General features: G+C 44.2%; 1 protein-coding gene across 2 annotated transcripts in view; it reads left to right on the forward strand.

The window, feature by feature from the left end:
• The window catches only part of ABHD2 (abhydrolase domain containing 2), a 126532-nt gene that overhangs the window by 11999 nt on the left and 97073 nt on the right, over positions 1-17460 (forward strand). The window contains exons 3-7 of one of the 2 annotated variants that reach the window (XM_011986313.1): positions 2516-2592; positions 3931-4072; positions 4210-4298; positions 13689-13788; positions 16207-16406. In XM_011986313.1, the coding sequence (XP_011841703.1) occupies positions 16213-16406 (194 nt within the window). In that variant the 5' untranslated portion in view covers positions 2516-2592; positions 3931-4072; positions 4210-4298; positions 13689-13788; positions 16207-16212. The remainder of the gene's footprint in view (positions 1-2515; positions 2593-3930; positions 4073-4209; positions 4299-13688; positions 13789-16206; positions 16407-17460) is intronic. The other variant, XM_011986311.1, reaches the window with a different exon arrangement.

Genomic DNA, 17460 nt, shown 5'->3' on the forward strand with positions numbered 1-17460 from the left:
AACCTGGGAGGTGGAGGTTGCAGTGAGCCAAGATCATGCCACTGCACTCCAGCCTGGGCAGCAGAGCAAGACCCTGTCTCAAAGAATAAATAAATAAATAATAAAGATACAGTGATTTAAAGATAACAGTATCAGAGCCAAAGAACAATACTAGATCCTAGGATGAGAGTCTTTACCCTAACTTATGGTTCACAGATTTAATATTTTGTCTGGGCGGTCAGTAGAGGAGCTTATTGCCTAGAATGGGAGAAGGAACATATGTGTGATCCATATGTTAGCTGTAGAAGTCATTTAAATTAGCATTGGTCATGATTGCTCACAGGCAAGTCAAGACCAGACTAACCAGGCTTGAGGACCCAGACATCTGGCTCTATACTGGGATCTTCCAGCCTTGGTGAATGAAGTCTCTCCTTTATCTTCTCTGGTGAGCACACCACTCCCAAGTTCACATTGTGTTGTTAATTTTTTTTTTTTTTTAAGAGACAGGGTCTTACTCTGTCGCCTAGGCTGGAGTGCAATAGTGCGATCATAGCTCACTGTAGCCTCAATCTCCTGTGCTCAAGTGATCCTCCCACTTGCCCGAAGTCACACAACTAGTAAGTAGTGTAACTGCAGTTCGGGTCAAATCTGTCTGTCTCCAAACCCTGCAAGTAGCCTCTCTACCCCACCCCCAATGCACATCTACAGAAAGCATCTCAATGAAGCAGAAATCTTTGTAGAAATATTTTTCCATTTTCCTTAGATGTTGAAAAGGAACTTTATTGGCCAGGCAAAGTGGCTCACGCCTGTAATCCCAGCACTTTGGGAGGCTGAGGTGGGTGGATCACGAGGTCAGGAGTTCGAGACCAGCCTGGCCAACATAGTGAAACCCTGTCTCTACTAAAAATGCAAAAAATTAGCCAGTTGTGGTGGCGGGCACCTGTAATCCCAGCTATTCGGGAGGCTGAGGCAGGAGAATCGCTGGAACCCAGGAGGCAGATGTTGCAGTGAGCCAAGATGTGCCATTGCACTCCAGCCCGGGCAACAGCGCAAGACTCCGTCTCAAAAAAAAAAAAAAAAAAAAAAAAGAACCTTATTTTATAATTTCACCAACCTCTTAATCTAGGTTAAACTACAGTTAATTGTATTCTGTTTTATATTTTCTGGACCAAATAAGCTCATGTCAGTTAGAAAATACCATAGACAATTTTGTTGCATTGTATGTTTTGGAGAGAATAGCAGAAATCATGAGTCTTCTAATGGTATTTCAGTATTTAACTGAATGTCAACAATCAATGGGTAGATTTCCATCTGCCTTCTGTTTGCGGGCCTTTCCTTTCTTCTGCTACCTCCAACATCCTGTTTTAGCTTTGAATGTATTTCTTTATTTGTGAGACAACAGTTTCTGGAGTATATCTTTGAGCCCAGTGAGATGTTCTTAAGACAAAAGGGGAAAGTGTGAAAGAAACATGTCCTGGGACAGTAACTCCTCTGAGCAGTGGAAAGTGAAAACTCTCAGTTTTGGATGGATGATTATTTGCTTGAACTTTGAGATGTTCTTTAAATATCCAAAAGCTGCTGACAGCCCAGGCCACAGTGAGCTTTCTCTCCTGATGTACAGTGGCGTGGCGATTACTCATAAAGGCCTGTACCTCCCCGCCTAATGTAGTAATCTGGTAGGAAACTTCTGTTCAGAGAACCACAATGATGATGCTTTAGGCTAATGCCACAGAGACTAGGAAATGTTCTAGTTATGAAAAGGTGGTTACATAGTGTGAAGTTGAGAAATAGTATGATTTTTAGGGCCTGGAGGGGATGGGCACCCAGTGAATATCCTTGTATGGTTCAGCAGGTTGTATAAAACTAGTTAGATGCCATCAAGGGCTTGCAGTGGGGCTCAAATAGTGAATATCAGTGCTTGTCCAACATCGCCATGGGTCAGGTTATGTGTAGCCAAGTAAATGCTTCTCACACCTATGGCCTCACATGAACAACAGTGCACAGCCCTACGCACACAGCCGAGGCAGCACCTGTGTGGCATTTTCCAGGCTGATGTCTGGAATTCTCCTTGTAAGTAAAGCACTGAAGCTTCATTCCACAATGACTCACTGCCACTGCTCCGAAACACATCCCTCTTGTCCCGTCTGCCCATTTCCTGACTGCCCAGCATTCTCGGGCCTTGGCTCAACTGTGAGCCTAGCCTGACGTCTGCATCCACCCCTCCATCTCACCTTCTCTTCTGTTCCATCTCTTCCAGTGGTTCCCAGCTTTGAGTCCACCTCCTTCTTCTTTCTACCTCCTTCATTTGAATTCCTCCAGTATTTGTAGTTGGTACTTCAGAGTTTAGTACTTCATTATATACAGATTTGTTGTACTATTTTCCAATTGTTTTATGGATGCTGTGTATTATACTTCTTTCATAGCCCCCACAGAGGTTAGAGTGATGTCTTTGGTCCCTGTGGGGAGTGAGGTGGAATGTCAGGAGGGCGTAGTTTGCAGAACATCCCTCCCAGTGGTATTGATGCCTTTTCAGCAGGTTCTGTCCTCTTCATTTGCAAGCCACTGCTTTATCCATGAGGGTGCTCCCTACTTATGCCAGTGAATCAATTTTTGGTAAGTGGGGTAATTTTCTTTCCTAATCTCAGAGAAATATTTCTGCCATTTTTTATGAAACCATCTTCCTTGATGGCCAGTTCCTTGCCTCCCAGGAAACTGATGAGGAAGCAAGACGAATGTATTGGAAAAGCCCAGCGGAGGAAGAGCTCCTGAGGAGTGAGTGGCGTAGCTATCTGCTTCATGTGGGGCACTCCTGCTCTGTAGTGTAGAGTATTTTTTAGGTGGACTAGAGGTGGACTCGGAGCAAATGCCTGCCTGATGCAGGCAACGTTTGCACAAAAACCAAAGGAAGAAGGCTGCTGGTGGGCTGGGGGTGGCAGGTGGGATTGCCCTTGGGCTTTAAAGAAGGCCGAGAAAACTTACTTCCGGAGTGGCAGGCAGGAGGGGTGAGGCCTGAAACAACAGTGTGGAGCGTTTGTGGTGGACGGACGGGAGAGAGGAACATGTGAGGGCATGAACTTATTTCTGACTCTTTACTTGAAAAAGCAATCCACTGAGCTAATGCCCTAAAATGTAACAACCCAGAGGGCTTCCTTTCGAGATGTTAGTTTTTAGATCGTTCAGTATCCTCAATGCAAAGATGTGATAAAGCCAAGCTCAGGACTACTTGGGGACCAATTCTCATGCTCCTCATGTGTTATAATTCCTTAGCAGTTGCTTTAAAACTAACATTTTTCTAATCTTGAAATATTTAATAAAACAGCTTTCTGCTAAAGAGCTGAAAACATTTTACAAACCTTATCTTGAGGATATCTGTGCATAATTTATCATTATAAGTCATTTTTTTAGCCTACAGAATTTCATCAACTTCTTTCCTTCAGTAACATGTAATGTAACCTCCCTTCCCCCATTTTATAGAAGAAAAAGCAACTCTTCGTAATGTTTAGATCATTCACCCAAGGTCACTTGGCAGAATCTGGAATCAAATGCAGGTCCTCTGGTTCTAAAACCTTCGTCCCTGTGTCATTCAGTTATATCACATGGACTCTTAAGCTAGGCCTCAAAATCCTCCAAAAGTGCAAGTGACCTGCCCAGAGCTGTACAGCACAGAATGTTCAGAGAGGGTAGGGGGTGGAATAACTCCAGATGCCACTGGAGACAAGTAGTGTAGAGACACAAATGGGATCCTCTCCCTCCTCTCACATCCAGAATCCAGAATCTCTGGGTCTTTCCACTTGGGTTGTGACCTACAAGTGGGGGGCAAAGCTCTTTAGCTCTCATAATCAGCAGGACTGATGGCGGAAGCTGGGCAGGGCTCCCTGGAGGCCCAGCGTTAGGCTGGCGTGTGCAGCAGCAGATAGGCGCCTGTCTCACAGTATCCCTTCTTCATGTCAGGCACAAATCAGCCCTTCATATTTATCTGGATTTAGCTGGTAGCATTTGTCTCCTAAGACTTGGTCACAAAGGAATCCACGTGACCTTCAGGCCTTCTGCTCTAAACTGGCAGGCGATCCTGTTTCTGCTCACAGCGTCTGAGGTATTTATAAAACAGAAATAAGTAAAGCATGCTTCAAAATGCTGTGCACACCATGTACTATTGCCCCCAGAACCTTCTCTTGGTCTTGGAGGGCAAGGAGCACAGAGCTTTTCCTGCTGTCTATCCCTGTGTAACAGGGTCTGGTGGCCAAGCCCTGAGGGGTGCTGTTGCTCCCAGGTGGCAGAATTCAGCATCAGAGAGCCACACAGCTGAAACAGATGGATGGGCGAGTGACCTCAGCTTTGCCCAGCTGGGGTGAGTGTGCCGAGCAAGTCTCTCCTTTGGCAGGGAAGGAGAGGAGCTTGGCCCATTGGTCATTGGTCGGGTTTCCTCACAGATGCCTGCCATGGTGAAATGCAAGACTGTCAGAGTGATAATGGGCTGCACGTGTTAATGCTCTCATTACGGGCCCTACAGTGTGTATTAGCCAGGCATTGGGGGCACTGGGAGCCTTGGTAAACCAGAACACTCAGGAACGAGGAGTCCTAGTTATTTTTATTTTCTCATTAACTGAGAGTAGCTGTACGTCCTTTTCTGTTGCAGGTCTGGGTGAAACTTTCTTCTTTGTCTGCCTTCGGGAGTTCCATGGGGTGAGTGGTTCTTCAGGCAACGGCTGTGCCAGGCACTGGGTCTTGCCCCCCCACCCCCATCTCCATTTCCTCCTTCTGGAAGCTTATTTCCAGACATAGAAGAGTGGGTGGCATCTGTATGGTGCCCAGGACAATCAATCTGGAGATGCCCTCTTCTTTAGTTTTATCCTTCTCTTAAAAATTCCAGTAAAGTAGGCACTTGAGCTCATTGGGTTCTGGTAAACTGGAATTTTGGTTTTGATATTACAGAATTTAATTATGGTATCAATTTTTAAAAATATGTTTAGGATAAATCTCACAATTCAAGTGCCTTTTCTCTTGGAAAATCTAGAATCTCCCTAGAAGAAATACCTGGCTTAAGATTTTTTTGTTTGCTCTCAGGTATGGATTCATGGTTTCTCAGTGGAAGAGAAAACAATTTTGCCTGGGATTTTACTAAGTGCTTTACCCATTCGTTCTCTCGTAGACAGTAGTATTCTTTCAGCAGGGTTATTTGCTAGTGGGAGAGGCCAGATTCCGTTCAGTATTTTAGTAAGGGCACATAAAAGTGCCCAATTAAATGTTCCTGTTTAACTGGTGACTCAGTCTTCAGACATTTTCAGTTTGGTAACTTTCTTTGTGGAAGCTCATGGGTTAGTAGCCATTCCTGACATTTAACTGTGAGGTTCACGTTTTCCTGCATTGGGTAACTTTACTCCGCCTGAGAACTTGTAGACTATTTTCTGAAATTCCAGCAGATTGAGTCTGTGACCTTATGACTTTGTGGAAGAAATATGACTAAATAAAACTGTTATCACATGAGTAGGTTTGCACAGAAAGACAATTTCAAGGTCTTATCTTGAATACAACAGAGGGCAACCTTGCCTTAAATACATTTAATTATCTGTCAATCCGTCCAATTCTCTTCTACCAAATTGTGTGTGACTTGATGATCCCTTCACCTTGTAGGACCTGGTTTGTAAGAGATGAACTGGATCAACCAGGGGCTTTATCCTTCCTTGTTATGGTAACCCACTCCCACCCTTTCAGGGCAGTCCCTGGCTTGAGTTAGTTAATGTTCAAAAATCAGTGTTTCTCAGCATCTCTGGAAAACAGGATTGGCCCTATTGTTTCCGGGGCTTTCCCATCCCTTCTGGCTTGAGGTGGTGGTGGTGGGAGGAGGTCTTTTTTTTTTCTTTCAAACAATAGAGACAGAGTTTCTCCAGGTCACACAGGCTAGCCTTCAACTCCTGGGCTCAAGCGATCCGCCCTCCTTGGCCTCCCAAATGGCTAGGATTATAGATGTAAGCCACTGTGCCCAGCTGAGAGGGGATCTTTTAAAACCCAGAGTATTGGCCAGGTGCAGTGACTCACGCCTGTAGTTCCAGCACTTTGGGAGGCCGAGGCGGGTGGATCACCTGAGGTCAGGAGTTCGAGACCAGCCTGGCTAACATGGTGAAACCCCGTTTCTACTAAAAATACAAAAAACTAGCCAGGCATGGTGGCACCCGCCTGTAATCCTAGCTCCTCCAGAGGCTTAAACCCAGGAGGCAGAGGTTGCAGTGACCCGAGATTGTGCCATTGCACTCCAGGTTGGGCAACAAGAGCGAAACTCCATCTCAAAAACAAACAAACCCAGAGTTTTTGAGCACCGTGAAGACTCCGTCCCACAGAACCCTCTGTGGGAGGACATGCGGGCCTAGACCAACACTGATTTGCTGAAAGGTGGATCTGGTGAGCTGCTGGCTAAGGTGTTCACTCACCTCATCAGACCTTACCCAGAGTGAGAACAGGGCCCAGTCGCCAGGCTGTGCAGTTCCCGAAGCCTCCTGGCTGTGCTCTGAGGCTCTCCTATCCCGTGGCAATGACTCAGAGGACACAAAGGCACAACTCAGATGGGGATGGCTGGGCCTTCTCCCCCAAATCATCTGGGCTTGTTCTTGTCCCTGCAAAATGGCTTTTTTCACCCTATGATGGCTCTGACTTCTTTAGTTAAAATGGCAGATAAAGTGGGGAGAAGGTGGCCCATTTCCTCCTTACTTTCTCTCCGAGGGTAACATGTTGCCCACATTTAAGGTTGACCACTTTTATCTGGTGTAGCAAGTTCAGTAGTGACCCCCCAAAATTTATGTCCATCTGAAACCAGTGAATGTGACCTTATTTGGAAATTGGGTCTTTGCAGATGTAATCAAGTTAAGATGGGGTTGTACTTTTACCTAAGTTGCCACCAAAGAGGCCGAAAAATCAGGATGACATGGGATGGAAACAAACCATGTTTTTGGGGCAATGTGCTGTGGCCTTCTGCTATCCGTATCCTGACACCCTCACAGGGTACTTTGGGGGACAAAGTTTTATCTCAGGGCATTACAGTTTGCTGGGAGAGCCAGGCTAGGCAAGAGGGGATTTTTACCTGCAGGGAGGAATGGGTAGCCTTTCCATGGGCAGGAGAAGCCCCTCAGCAGGAGCAGGGTGGTGTCAGGAGGAGGGGTTCCAGCTGTGCACTGCCAAGGATGCATTTTAGCACAGAAAACAAGAACAATGCATCTTGAAACTGTTTATGGGACATGATGATCACCACTTATTATCCAGTAATTTATTAAGTCTAACATGGTTCCATTTTAGAAGATATGGTTCCATTTTAGAAGAATCAACAAGAGTATGTCCTGGGATTAATTTTAAACTCATTGGAGGAGGCCCAAGCAGTCAATCAGCTAGTGAGTTCACTGCTAATGAGACCTGTATGTCAGTTAGGAAGGAGTATGTTTTGTGGTCATTTCTGTCAACTTAGGTTGTTTACTGAGGCAAAATGGAGGAAAGTTTAATAGTGGAGATGGTAATAGTGAATACAGTAGTACTGTATGCCAGGCATTGTTTTAAAATGCTCTTTATGTATTAACATGTTCAGTTTACAGATGGGGTTCAGAGGGATTAAGGAACTTGCCCCAGGACAAACACTGTAGCTGGATTTGGCACTGGCTGTCTCACTGCAGGACTGGACCCTAAATGAAATTTACATCTTCAACCAGATGGAATTGGAACAGAGAAATCCTTTAGGGGTTTGGCTTGGTTTTCTTTGAGAGGTATTTGCCTTAGGACCCATAAGTATCAAAGCTTGTTATGTTAGGTCCTTTTGGGTTGCAAGGAAGAGAGATCTCCCCCTCCCCCAGATGTCTGTGTCCTCTGAGCTCCCTCACTTTGCTGATAGCTAAGAGGAAAGGAAAGGATGGTTCTGACAGCTGAATCACAGAGGCAAAGAAGCCAAGCCAATAAGTATTTATTCACAGAATGCAATTTGTATTATGTCAACGAGTCATCTGAGGGTGTTCATGTCAGTTAGCTATCATCTGAATTGATTGGAGCTTGTCTGAGTAACAAGGGGCCTTTCAGAAGGATGTGGCAAACAGTCCCTTCAGCCACTAAGGACAGGAGCGTGGAACTCCTGAGTCATGAGAGGTAATTTGGGCATATTCTCTCACCATTCTAGAAGCTGGAAGTTTGAAAACAGGTGTTGCAAGGTTGGTTCCTTCCTTAGGCTCTGAAGGCAAGACTATTCCCCGCCTGTCTCCTCACTTCTGATGGTTGCCAGTCATCCTTGGCATTGCTTGCTGTAGATACGTGGCTCCAGTCTCCACTTCCATCTTCATGTGGCCTCCTCCCCTGTGTATCTGTGTCTTTGTGCCCAGATTTCCCTTCTTCCAAGGACACCAGTCATGGGGTTAGGACCCCCTCCAACAAGTATGACCCCATCTTAACTTGATTACATCTGCAAAGACCCAATTCCAAATAACTTCACATTCACTGGTTTCAGATGGACATGAATTCTGGGGGGAGGGTCACTATTCAACTTGCTACACCAGATAAAGGATTTCCTTTGTTTGGGGTCTCTCTGCTCAGTTTGTTTGTTCTTTCCGCAGTGTAAGTTGCGTCCTGTCAGTGAATATTGGTGTTCCAAGGCTAAAAGCATCACGATCCCATGCAGGTGGAATAAATATGATGAAATTATTGGCACAGCTAAAAGAAAATATATAACTGTTTAATTTATTTGAAGAAAGAACAAAGGCCCTGAGGGTTGTTAGTTCTTATGAATTTTACTGTGTAATCATCTATGAAGTGGGCTGGAAAATGGCCATTTTCTGTTACAAAGTACAGCGATAGTTTTTTCCTGTGCTCTTTAGCCGAGGACCGCAATTCTATCCCTAGAATCTCAGACATTTCTAGCTGAAAGAGACCTTTGGCATCATCTACTTCTAATATAACCTTCTCATTTTACAGAAGGGGCCTTTGGGGCCCAAAAAGGTTAAGTGCCTTGATTCAAGGTCATCAGCCAGGAAGGGGCAGAGCAGACACTAGGACCCAGGTCTCAGAGCCCCCAGACTGGAGCTTTTCCCAGTGCAGTGGCGGTTTCTCACTCTATCTGTGCCTCCATCTGAAAATAATGCTCTTAGCCAGGGGAGAGCAGAAAGGGGCATGGGAGACACAGCTCAGGCCTTCACCTCTGGTGGAAATACCAGTCAAGCTTGTCTTAGAGACCAGGGGCAACACTGCGAGTTCCTTTAGTGACTAGATGTTGGGCATTTGGCAGCACCTTGGTTTCCTTTGTTAATGCAGACTATAAATGGAATTCTGACTCCCATTTACAGCACCTAAATCCCATTCATAAAATGGCAGGGGAGGTGTGGGCTAGCCAGCAGAGAAGGGATTGCCGCAGGTACACAGGAAGCCCAGCCCATCGTGGAAGTGGAGCTGGGTTTGGGGTGGGGGTAGCTTCCTTTTCATCTGCAACATACCCAGCCCTCCAGCTGTTCTGTGTGACTTCTTTTCCCTATCTCGGCCCTCTGATGTTCATTTTAACTGGATTTCACCTGCCTGGAAAGTGGGGAGGGCCACACAAAATAATACAATTGAATCGGAGTTTGCTGTATCTAGAACAAGTTCAGAATATTAATATTTTGTGACAAGTCAGACTTGGGGATAAAAGAATACCATAAAACAAAATGCAGCAAGATAAAGTGAATGTGAAAATTTTTCTTCTAGAATTACTTAACTCCTCATTTAATACCTATGTATATGCACTGTACATGCACACACTCATACTTACATATGCTTCTACATTTTATAAAGTTGTTGCCGTATATCCATGGGGAAACAGTTCCAGGTCCCGTGCAGATACCAAACCCACAGATGATCAAGTCTGATATAAAATGGCATAGTATTAGCATATAACCTATGCATATCCTTCTATATACATTAAATCATCTCTAGATTAGTTATAATATCGATTACAAAGTAAATGATGTAAGTAATTGTTATACTGTATTGCTTTTATTTAAATTTTTTTTCTTTTTATATTATCTTTTCTCTTACCTTTTTTTTTTTTTTTTTTTAAGAGTCTCACTCTGTCACTCAGGCTGGAGTGCGGTGGTAGCAATCCCGCCTCTCAGATTCAAGCGATTCTCCTGCCTCAGCCTGGGATTACAGGCACGTGCCACCATACCCAGCTAATTTTTAAATATTTTTGGTAGAGATGGGGGTCTCTCCATATTGGCCAGGCTCATCTTGAACTCCTGGTCTCATCCACCCGCCTTGGCCTCCCAAAGTGCTAGGATTACAGGCGTGAGCCACCGCACCCAGCCTTATTGTTGTCTTTTTTTTCAAAATTTTTCATCAGTGGTTGGTTGAATCTGCAGTTAAGGAGGAACAACTGTACTTCATTCACTAAGGCTGGGTTCTAGATCTAGCTGCCTCATGAGTCCTTCCTTGCTTAATTGTTTTTTTTTTCCTGGACTGATTTTCGTCTAAGCTTCTAAAGTACAGATAGCCTTAACATAAATTTCTTTTCCTCCTGGTTAAAATGAGAATTTACTTAACTGCCAACCTGCACAATGCTAGGTGCACTGGAGGTAGTCAGGTACTTAATTAAGCCTGCTGAAACTCCAGGAAGTGTCCCCAGGGACATGCAGAACTGACCTGTTCCTCAGGACTTCAGGTTGAATGAAGGCTTGGATCAAGGCTGTGTAGTTGGACCACAATAATTATAAATCTCTCATAGAATTGCCTTCCCTGAATTGAATTAAATTTTAAAACCCTGGCATTTTTCGAGGGTTGAGGAAATTAATTCTCTACTGCATTTTCTATTTAAAAAAAGTTGTGGGAGGACATTGTCTGTCACATCACTCAAGGTCCCCTTACATAAAGTCCCACATTTTTTTTTAAATAATTCTGTGCCAGATAAGCCCTGTTTCCACTGAGTATCTGTTATGACACTGGGTGAAGAGCACAATATATGTTAGCTCTCTTTCCATTTTGGAAACCATAGGTCTGACTGGGTTTCCCTTTTCCCCCAACAGAAAGCTCAGATAAGTTAATTAAAGCATAATCACATGCATTAAAGCTTTATCACATACATAATTGTTGTGTATGTTGACATACATATTTTCCTTTCCAGTGTTTTAAAATTTCTCCTTAGATTTTCTTAGTTACTATTTTAATGCTTTGTTCTAATAATAAAAATATTTGTAGTCATTAATTTTGGGAAATAGAAAAAAAGAAATTGCCTATAGTCTTATAACCCAGTGATTTTAGCATTCATAAAGATTTGAATACATAGTTTTCCTTCTGTATCTTTAGAAATTGCCAAGTAAAAGAGTCTAGAAGTCATAGTGGCTTCAACTGTTCATTCTCTCATGTAAAAGAAGTCCTGAGATAGGCAGCCTAGATCTGATATGGTGGCTCCATTAAGTTGTCAGGAATTCAGATTTCTGTCTCTCTGCCCTGCTGTCATCCTAATGGGGCTACTAGAGAGACCTCAAGGTCACTTCAGGGCCCGAGAGAGCTGTTAGAGTTGCAGCCATGTTTTCTGCATTCCAGGGACGCAAGAGGGGAAAAGGGCAGACAAAGGGTGAACTCCCTGCCCTCTAAGGAGCCTTCCCAGAAATTAGATCAACCCCTCCAGAGCTGACCAGAATTTAGTTACATGGACTCACCTAGCTAAGGGAAGCGGGGGTATGTAGTTTTTTTCAGCTGGGCACATTTCCCAGGTTTGTCTACTAAGGATGAAGGGGACATTTACTATCGGAAAGCAGTTAGCAGTCTTACACATTTCCAGATCCTTTGCTATGTGTATAGATTCACTAAGGGTGTTATCTTGAAGCTGTCTCAAGTAGTTTGTGGAAAGAGTTAAGGTATAAATAAACCTCAATGAAAATATCAATAAATAAAAGACACTACATCTTGTTATCCTGTCAACTTTGCCACTCTTGCCTTTCCATCATTTTTTCTAGGAATTTTTTATTTTTATATATATATATATATATCTCGTATATATTTCAAATATTCAGTCAACACAGACCTTTTCAGGGCTAGAAGGGACCTTAGATGCTTTTATCCAAAGATTGCATATTCAGATGCTTACGGGGACCATTCAGGTACTGTAAATGATTAAAGCGGGCCAGTGGTCAGTGTTGAGGACCCCACTAATAGGGAGTGGTGGGGACTGTGGCCACCTGGAGAGAGCTTGCTGGGTCTGAAGGGGGCAGCCCTGCTCAGCTCTGTCCATTGTTGTGGTGTGACAATGCTGGCCCTGTGTTGCCAAATCTTCTGATTTTATTTCCAAGAGAAATCAGAAATCTAGATTTTTATCTGAAATCTCCTGGTGTTAATAATATGGCAATGAATAAATTTGTTTTTTAAATGCCAACTGAATGCAACACTGCCCCATGGACTGCCAGTTTAGGATCTTTGATCGGGTCCATGCCCTGTTTTTCATTTGGCAGCCGAGCCTGTGGGGTCAGGTGGCCTATCATGTGGCTGAAGACTTTGCTGTTCCGGCCTACCTCACCACAGCCTAGTCTATGACTAATTTGTCTCAGAATAGGGACAGATAATAATTGGAAGTTAGGCAGGACTGTTCCGAAGGTTAATTGATTCTTTCCTTCAACTGGCTTTGATTTTCTTCTGAAGTCATTTTGGTGTGGTAGAATCAGAAAAAAAAAATTGGGCTTGAATCCCAGCTCTGCTGTTTACAGCTGTCTGACTTTGGGCAAGTCTCTGGTGTCTCGTGTGTGTCTCCTGCACCATGCATTTTCTTGCTTGCCTCTCTCTTTCTCTACTTACCTGCCTTCAAGTAGCACAGCATGGTGATTAAGAGGAGGATCTCTTGGGCCAGATATGAATGCTGGCTTTTCTACCCCGCAGCTGTATGACACTGGGCAAGTAACTTAAACTTCCTATGCCTCAGTTACCTTGTCTATAAAATGGGGTAATAATAGCATCTACCTCATAGGGTATGGGAAGGATTAAATGAGCTAGCATATGTCAAATTTGCAGAACAGAGCTTAGCACGTAGATAGTGCTGCATAAACATTGGCTGTTTCCCCCATGTTCTCTCTTTTTGCTTCTGCTTTTTTGGAAGCCATAGATCTTTTAGCAGATTCTTGCAGTAGGCTCAGCTCAGGTCCCCCATCTCACAGCGAGCACTTTTAGCTTCTGGCACTTCTTAGCAGCCAGCCTCTGGCCCCAGTCTGAACTGAGACCCTACAAGCAATGCAATCCCCTACCCATTGCTTTTGGCCCTGTTCTGTTTCTGGTACTTTGGTTTTGAGCCCATCTGTGCCCTATTACTTTTCTCAGCTCATATTTTTTTCTGTCCCTGCTGTATGTTTGGAAGAGAACAAATGAGGGGACTGGCTGTGCTGTCTTGATCTCAAACCTTGCTAAGTGATTTCATTGGTCACACAGAGATGTTACCTGTCCTGTTAGGCATTTCTGGAGATTATATTGTGAGATAAAGGTTCAAAGCAATGTGAATTGGCTTTAGCCAGAATGAGGAACACAGCAGAAAACTTGCCCTAGAAACCAGAGAGAGCCTGTCAGTCTTGGTGGATTCAAAAAGCCTTCTCGCAGCAGGCTTGTTAAAAAGGCCAAACATTCAAGAGTGTGGCATACATGTTAATTAACCAAATTGTCTTTTCCCTAAAGACTTTAAATGCAGAGAAACTTAGACTGTGCTTACGTTTCAACTTTAAAACATCACCATCCAATCTTTTTAGCTTTTAGGTTAGTTTGAATAAAAGATCTGACCTGATCGGCCCAACTGTACAACTCTTCAAGGAAAATTCATATTTGCAGTGAGAAGAATAAATAACATTGGTATGTATTGCTGAGACTCTTATTTTTGCTTCTCCTCCCCTTTTGTTAGGAAGCAGTGAGTAGAAGTGGGAAGGAAAGAACTTACTTGTTTGATTTAGTAAGTCCACTCCAAACCAACAAGAAACTACTTGCTGCATTACCCTGTTCTCTTTCCAACAAAGGTGATGAGGAAGAACTTCTAGTTCAGTTCCATATTACCAGCGTATAGTCAGAGAATTTCTGGTGGATTTTAGTTTTGGTCCTCTAATAGAATGTGGAGACTTAGAAGCCTATATTAACAAGCTGCATCATCTTGGACATTTGTTTAGCCTTAGTTTGGCATCTGTGGCGGGTTCGGACAAGGTGAGAAATGGGAGCCACAGATTAAACCTATTGGGCATCTTAGTGCAGTGCTGTGTACTTTTTTAGGCCACAGACCCTTTTTAGAGAATCTAATTAAAGCTGCCAACTCTCTCCCCAGAAAACTGCTTATGTGCACAAACTTTCATGTGATTTCAGGGGGCTCTTAGACCTTAGGATCCCATGGGGAACCCACAGACCCCAAGTTAAGGATCCTTGTTTTAGGGGTTTATAGATAGCTTTCAGGGGATATGACCCCAGGAGTGAGGAGAAGTGTCACCAGAAGTTAAGTTTTTTTGTTGTTTTTTTTTTGAGATGGAGTTTCGCTCTTGTCCCCAGGCTGTAGTGCAGTGGCATGATCTTGGCTCACTGCAACCTATGCTTTCCAGATTCAAGTGATCCTCCTGCCTCAGACTCCCAAGTAGCTGGGATTACAGGCATGTGCCACCACACCTGGCTAATTTTTGTATTTTTGGTAGAGACAGGATTTCACCTTGTTGGCCAGGCTGGTCTGGAGCTCCTGACCTCAAGTGGTCCACCCACCTTGGCCTCCCAAAGTGCGACGATTACAGGCGTGAGCCATGGTGCCCAGTGTAGAAGTTAAGTTTTAAGAAAACTGTCTCCTCACAGAAGTTCAGTGTAGCTGAGTTTATATTAATGGTCTAGCCTTGATTTGAAATTGTGTCAGGTAAGTTTAAAAAAATCCTTGTCTTGCCCTGATGGTGGAAGACTAGTTACGGAGCTGTGATCTTTTATTTCCTTTCATTATTGAATTGGGAATCCCTGCCAGAGATTGTCTGCCAAAGTGACCTCGAGTTTAGAAAAGGGTTTCTGAGTCCTTTCTGGACTTGCTGTAGGTCTTAGGAAAGTTCGGTTGGTTATACCCCAAACACAGTTGGTGGAGATTGTTTTGTTCTGCCTATCCTGTCTCCGGCACTGGCTACCAGAGCTCTCATGATGACTGTTGTTAGCAGAGGCTACTTGAAACCATTCCAGGGGAAGCTGTTGCCATAGCTACCTTGGCTGTGAGAGTTACCATTTTCTCTTTTTTGTTAGCTTGTGGTTTCCCTGATTTTTAAGGTAACAGCTGATGTTCTGTTTTTCTGCCGAGCAGCAAGGAAAATACTGGATTTTTGTTGCTGTTGCTTTTGTCATTGTTGATGTTTGGTTTTATATGTTTGGAGGGGTGTGTGTTGTATATAAGGTGAAGTTACTTCAAAAGATGAAATATTGGGAAAGCTTGGGAAAGGACAGATAAGCATATATATATTGTCTGTACTCCAGTTTTAGATTTTGGCCTAGTGGTCAATTTGGTTTACTTTTAACCTAATTTTGGACTAATGGCTACAGTCGGATAGCCTCCACAGGGGGGAAAAAAAAAAACTAACTAGCCGAGCTCTCACACTTGAAACCCTTAGGAGCCAGGATTGCTGTGACCTGGGCTGAGTCTGACTCAGACTCCAGCACTGGGGAACCTCTGGGGAGCAGATGGCTGAGTCAGACTGAGGTTGCTTTATCTCAGCCTGCTCTGCAAATAAAGGGGTGAGGCCAGCAGGCAGTACAACCACACCTGGTGGCACCAGCAGTCCTTTCCGGGTTTCTGTTCAAGGCTGTAAACACAACACTTAACACACACCTGGGACACAAGGTTCAGGTAAAGTCTACAGAGAGGAAAAAAAAAACAAAAGGATGACCTGTTAACAAAAATCAAAGTTCTACTCCTGGTCCTGTTGCCACCACTTTGACTGATCTTATTTTTACCCCTCCGATAAAGAACACTGTTCTTAGCATTTTTCGATTTTTTGATTTGCTCATCTTAGAAATGCTTGTGAGATTATAAAAAGAAAACACAGTACCTCGTTTATCCATGCTCACACTGTTTGTGATTTGAATTATGGCCAGTTGATTAGTAGCTGCAAGGTGCTGGCGGTGTCTGCCTGGCAGGAGCCTATGGAAACATCTGAACTGTGGCACACCATCACTGGCAGTGTCTCTTAGCCCACCATGCATCTATAGGGTTGTGGGCATCACCTGTCCTCACTGTGCTTGTAAACCTAGACCTATGCCTCTGCTCCCCAGATCAAGATGAATGCCATGCTGGAGACCCCCGAACTCCCAGCCGTGTTTGATGGAGTGAAGCTGGCTGCAGTGGCTGCTGTGCTGTACGTGATCGTCCGGTGTTTGAACCTGAAGAGCCCCACAGCACCACCTGACCTCTACTTTCAGGACTCGGGCCTCTCACGCTTTCTGCTCAAGTCCTGTCCTCTTCTGACCAAAGAGTGAGTAGACCTCATGCCCTCTGTATGCTCAGCTGCTGATGTATTTGGCTTTGTGTGATGTTCAAAGAAGAATCTTATCCCGTCGTGTCCTTAAGGCATCAATGGGATATGGCGTCACTGGTGTTAAAATAGCCACAGTCTGATTGCAGTCTAGTGTTTGAATCCTGGAGGGTAGGAGAGAATCAGATCTCTGTTGCCTGAAACATTCCTTCCTCCACAGTGTGATGTCATTATCCATGACAGGGACTTTGCAGAAAATAGTAGTCATTTTTAGGCAGATATGGAAAAGTTGGACAGTATTCTAGTCCTTAACAAATGCTTTGTTGCCAGTTCTAGGATGGAGGAACTATCCTCACCCAAAATAATTAATAAGCAAAAAAGCACAGATCCAATAGTTGAGTACTCTTCATCTGCCTTGTTGAAAAATGTACCAAGCATTAGCTAAGAGTATGCACTTAAAGAAAGTGCTTTGTCTGAGTGAACCAGGTTTCCATATAGAAGCCCAGATCTGTATTTTTTTTTAGATAGAGTCTCGCTCAGTCACCCAGGCTGGAGTACAGTGGCATGATCTCGACTCACTGCAACCTCCACTTCCCGGGTTTAAGCAATTCTGGTGTCTCAGCCTCTGGAGTAGCTGGAATTACAGGTGTGCTCTTTAGTAGAGACGGGGTATCGCCATGTTGGCCAGGCTGGTCTCGAACTCCTGACCTCAAGTGATCTGCCCGCCTTGGCCACCCAAAGTGCTGGGATTACAGGCATTAGCCACTGCACCTGCCCCCAGATCTGTATTTTGGAGACAGCAGGGGAGGGCTCTGCTTCTGACAGAAGAAACCGTAGTTGTAAAATGAAGGGAATCTGCACTCTGTGTCACACATACTGTTTTCTTTTGTTTTTTTTTTTTTTTTTTTTTTTTTTGAGACAGAGTCTCGCTCTGTCGCCCAGGCTGGAGTCCGGTGGCCGGATCTCAGCTGACTGCAGGCTCCGCCTCCTGGGTTTACGCCATTCTCCTGCCTCAGCCTCCCGTGTAGCTGGGACTACAGGCGCCCGCCACCTC

This window comes from Mandrillus leucophaeus, unplaced genomic scaffold (assembly GCF_000951045.1).
Source record: "Mandrillus leucophaeus isolate KB7577 unplaced genomic scaffold, Mleu.le_1.0 Scaffold297, whole genome shotgun sequence".
Lineage (NCBI taxonomy): Eukaryota > Metazoa > Chordata > Mammalia > Primates > Cercopithecidae > Mandrillus > Mandrillus leucophaeus.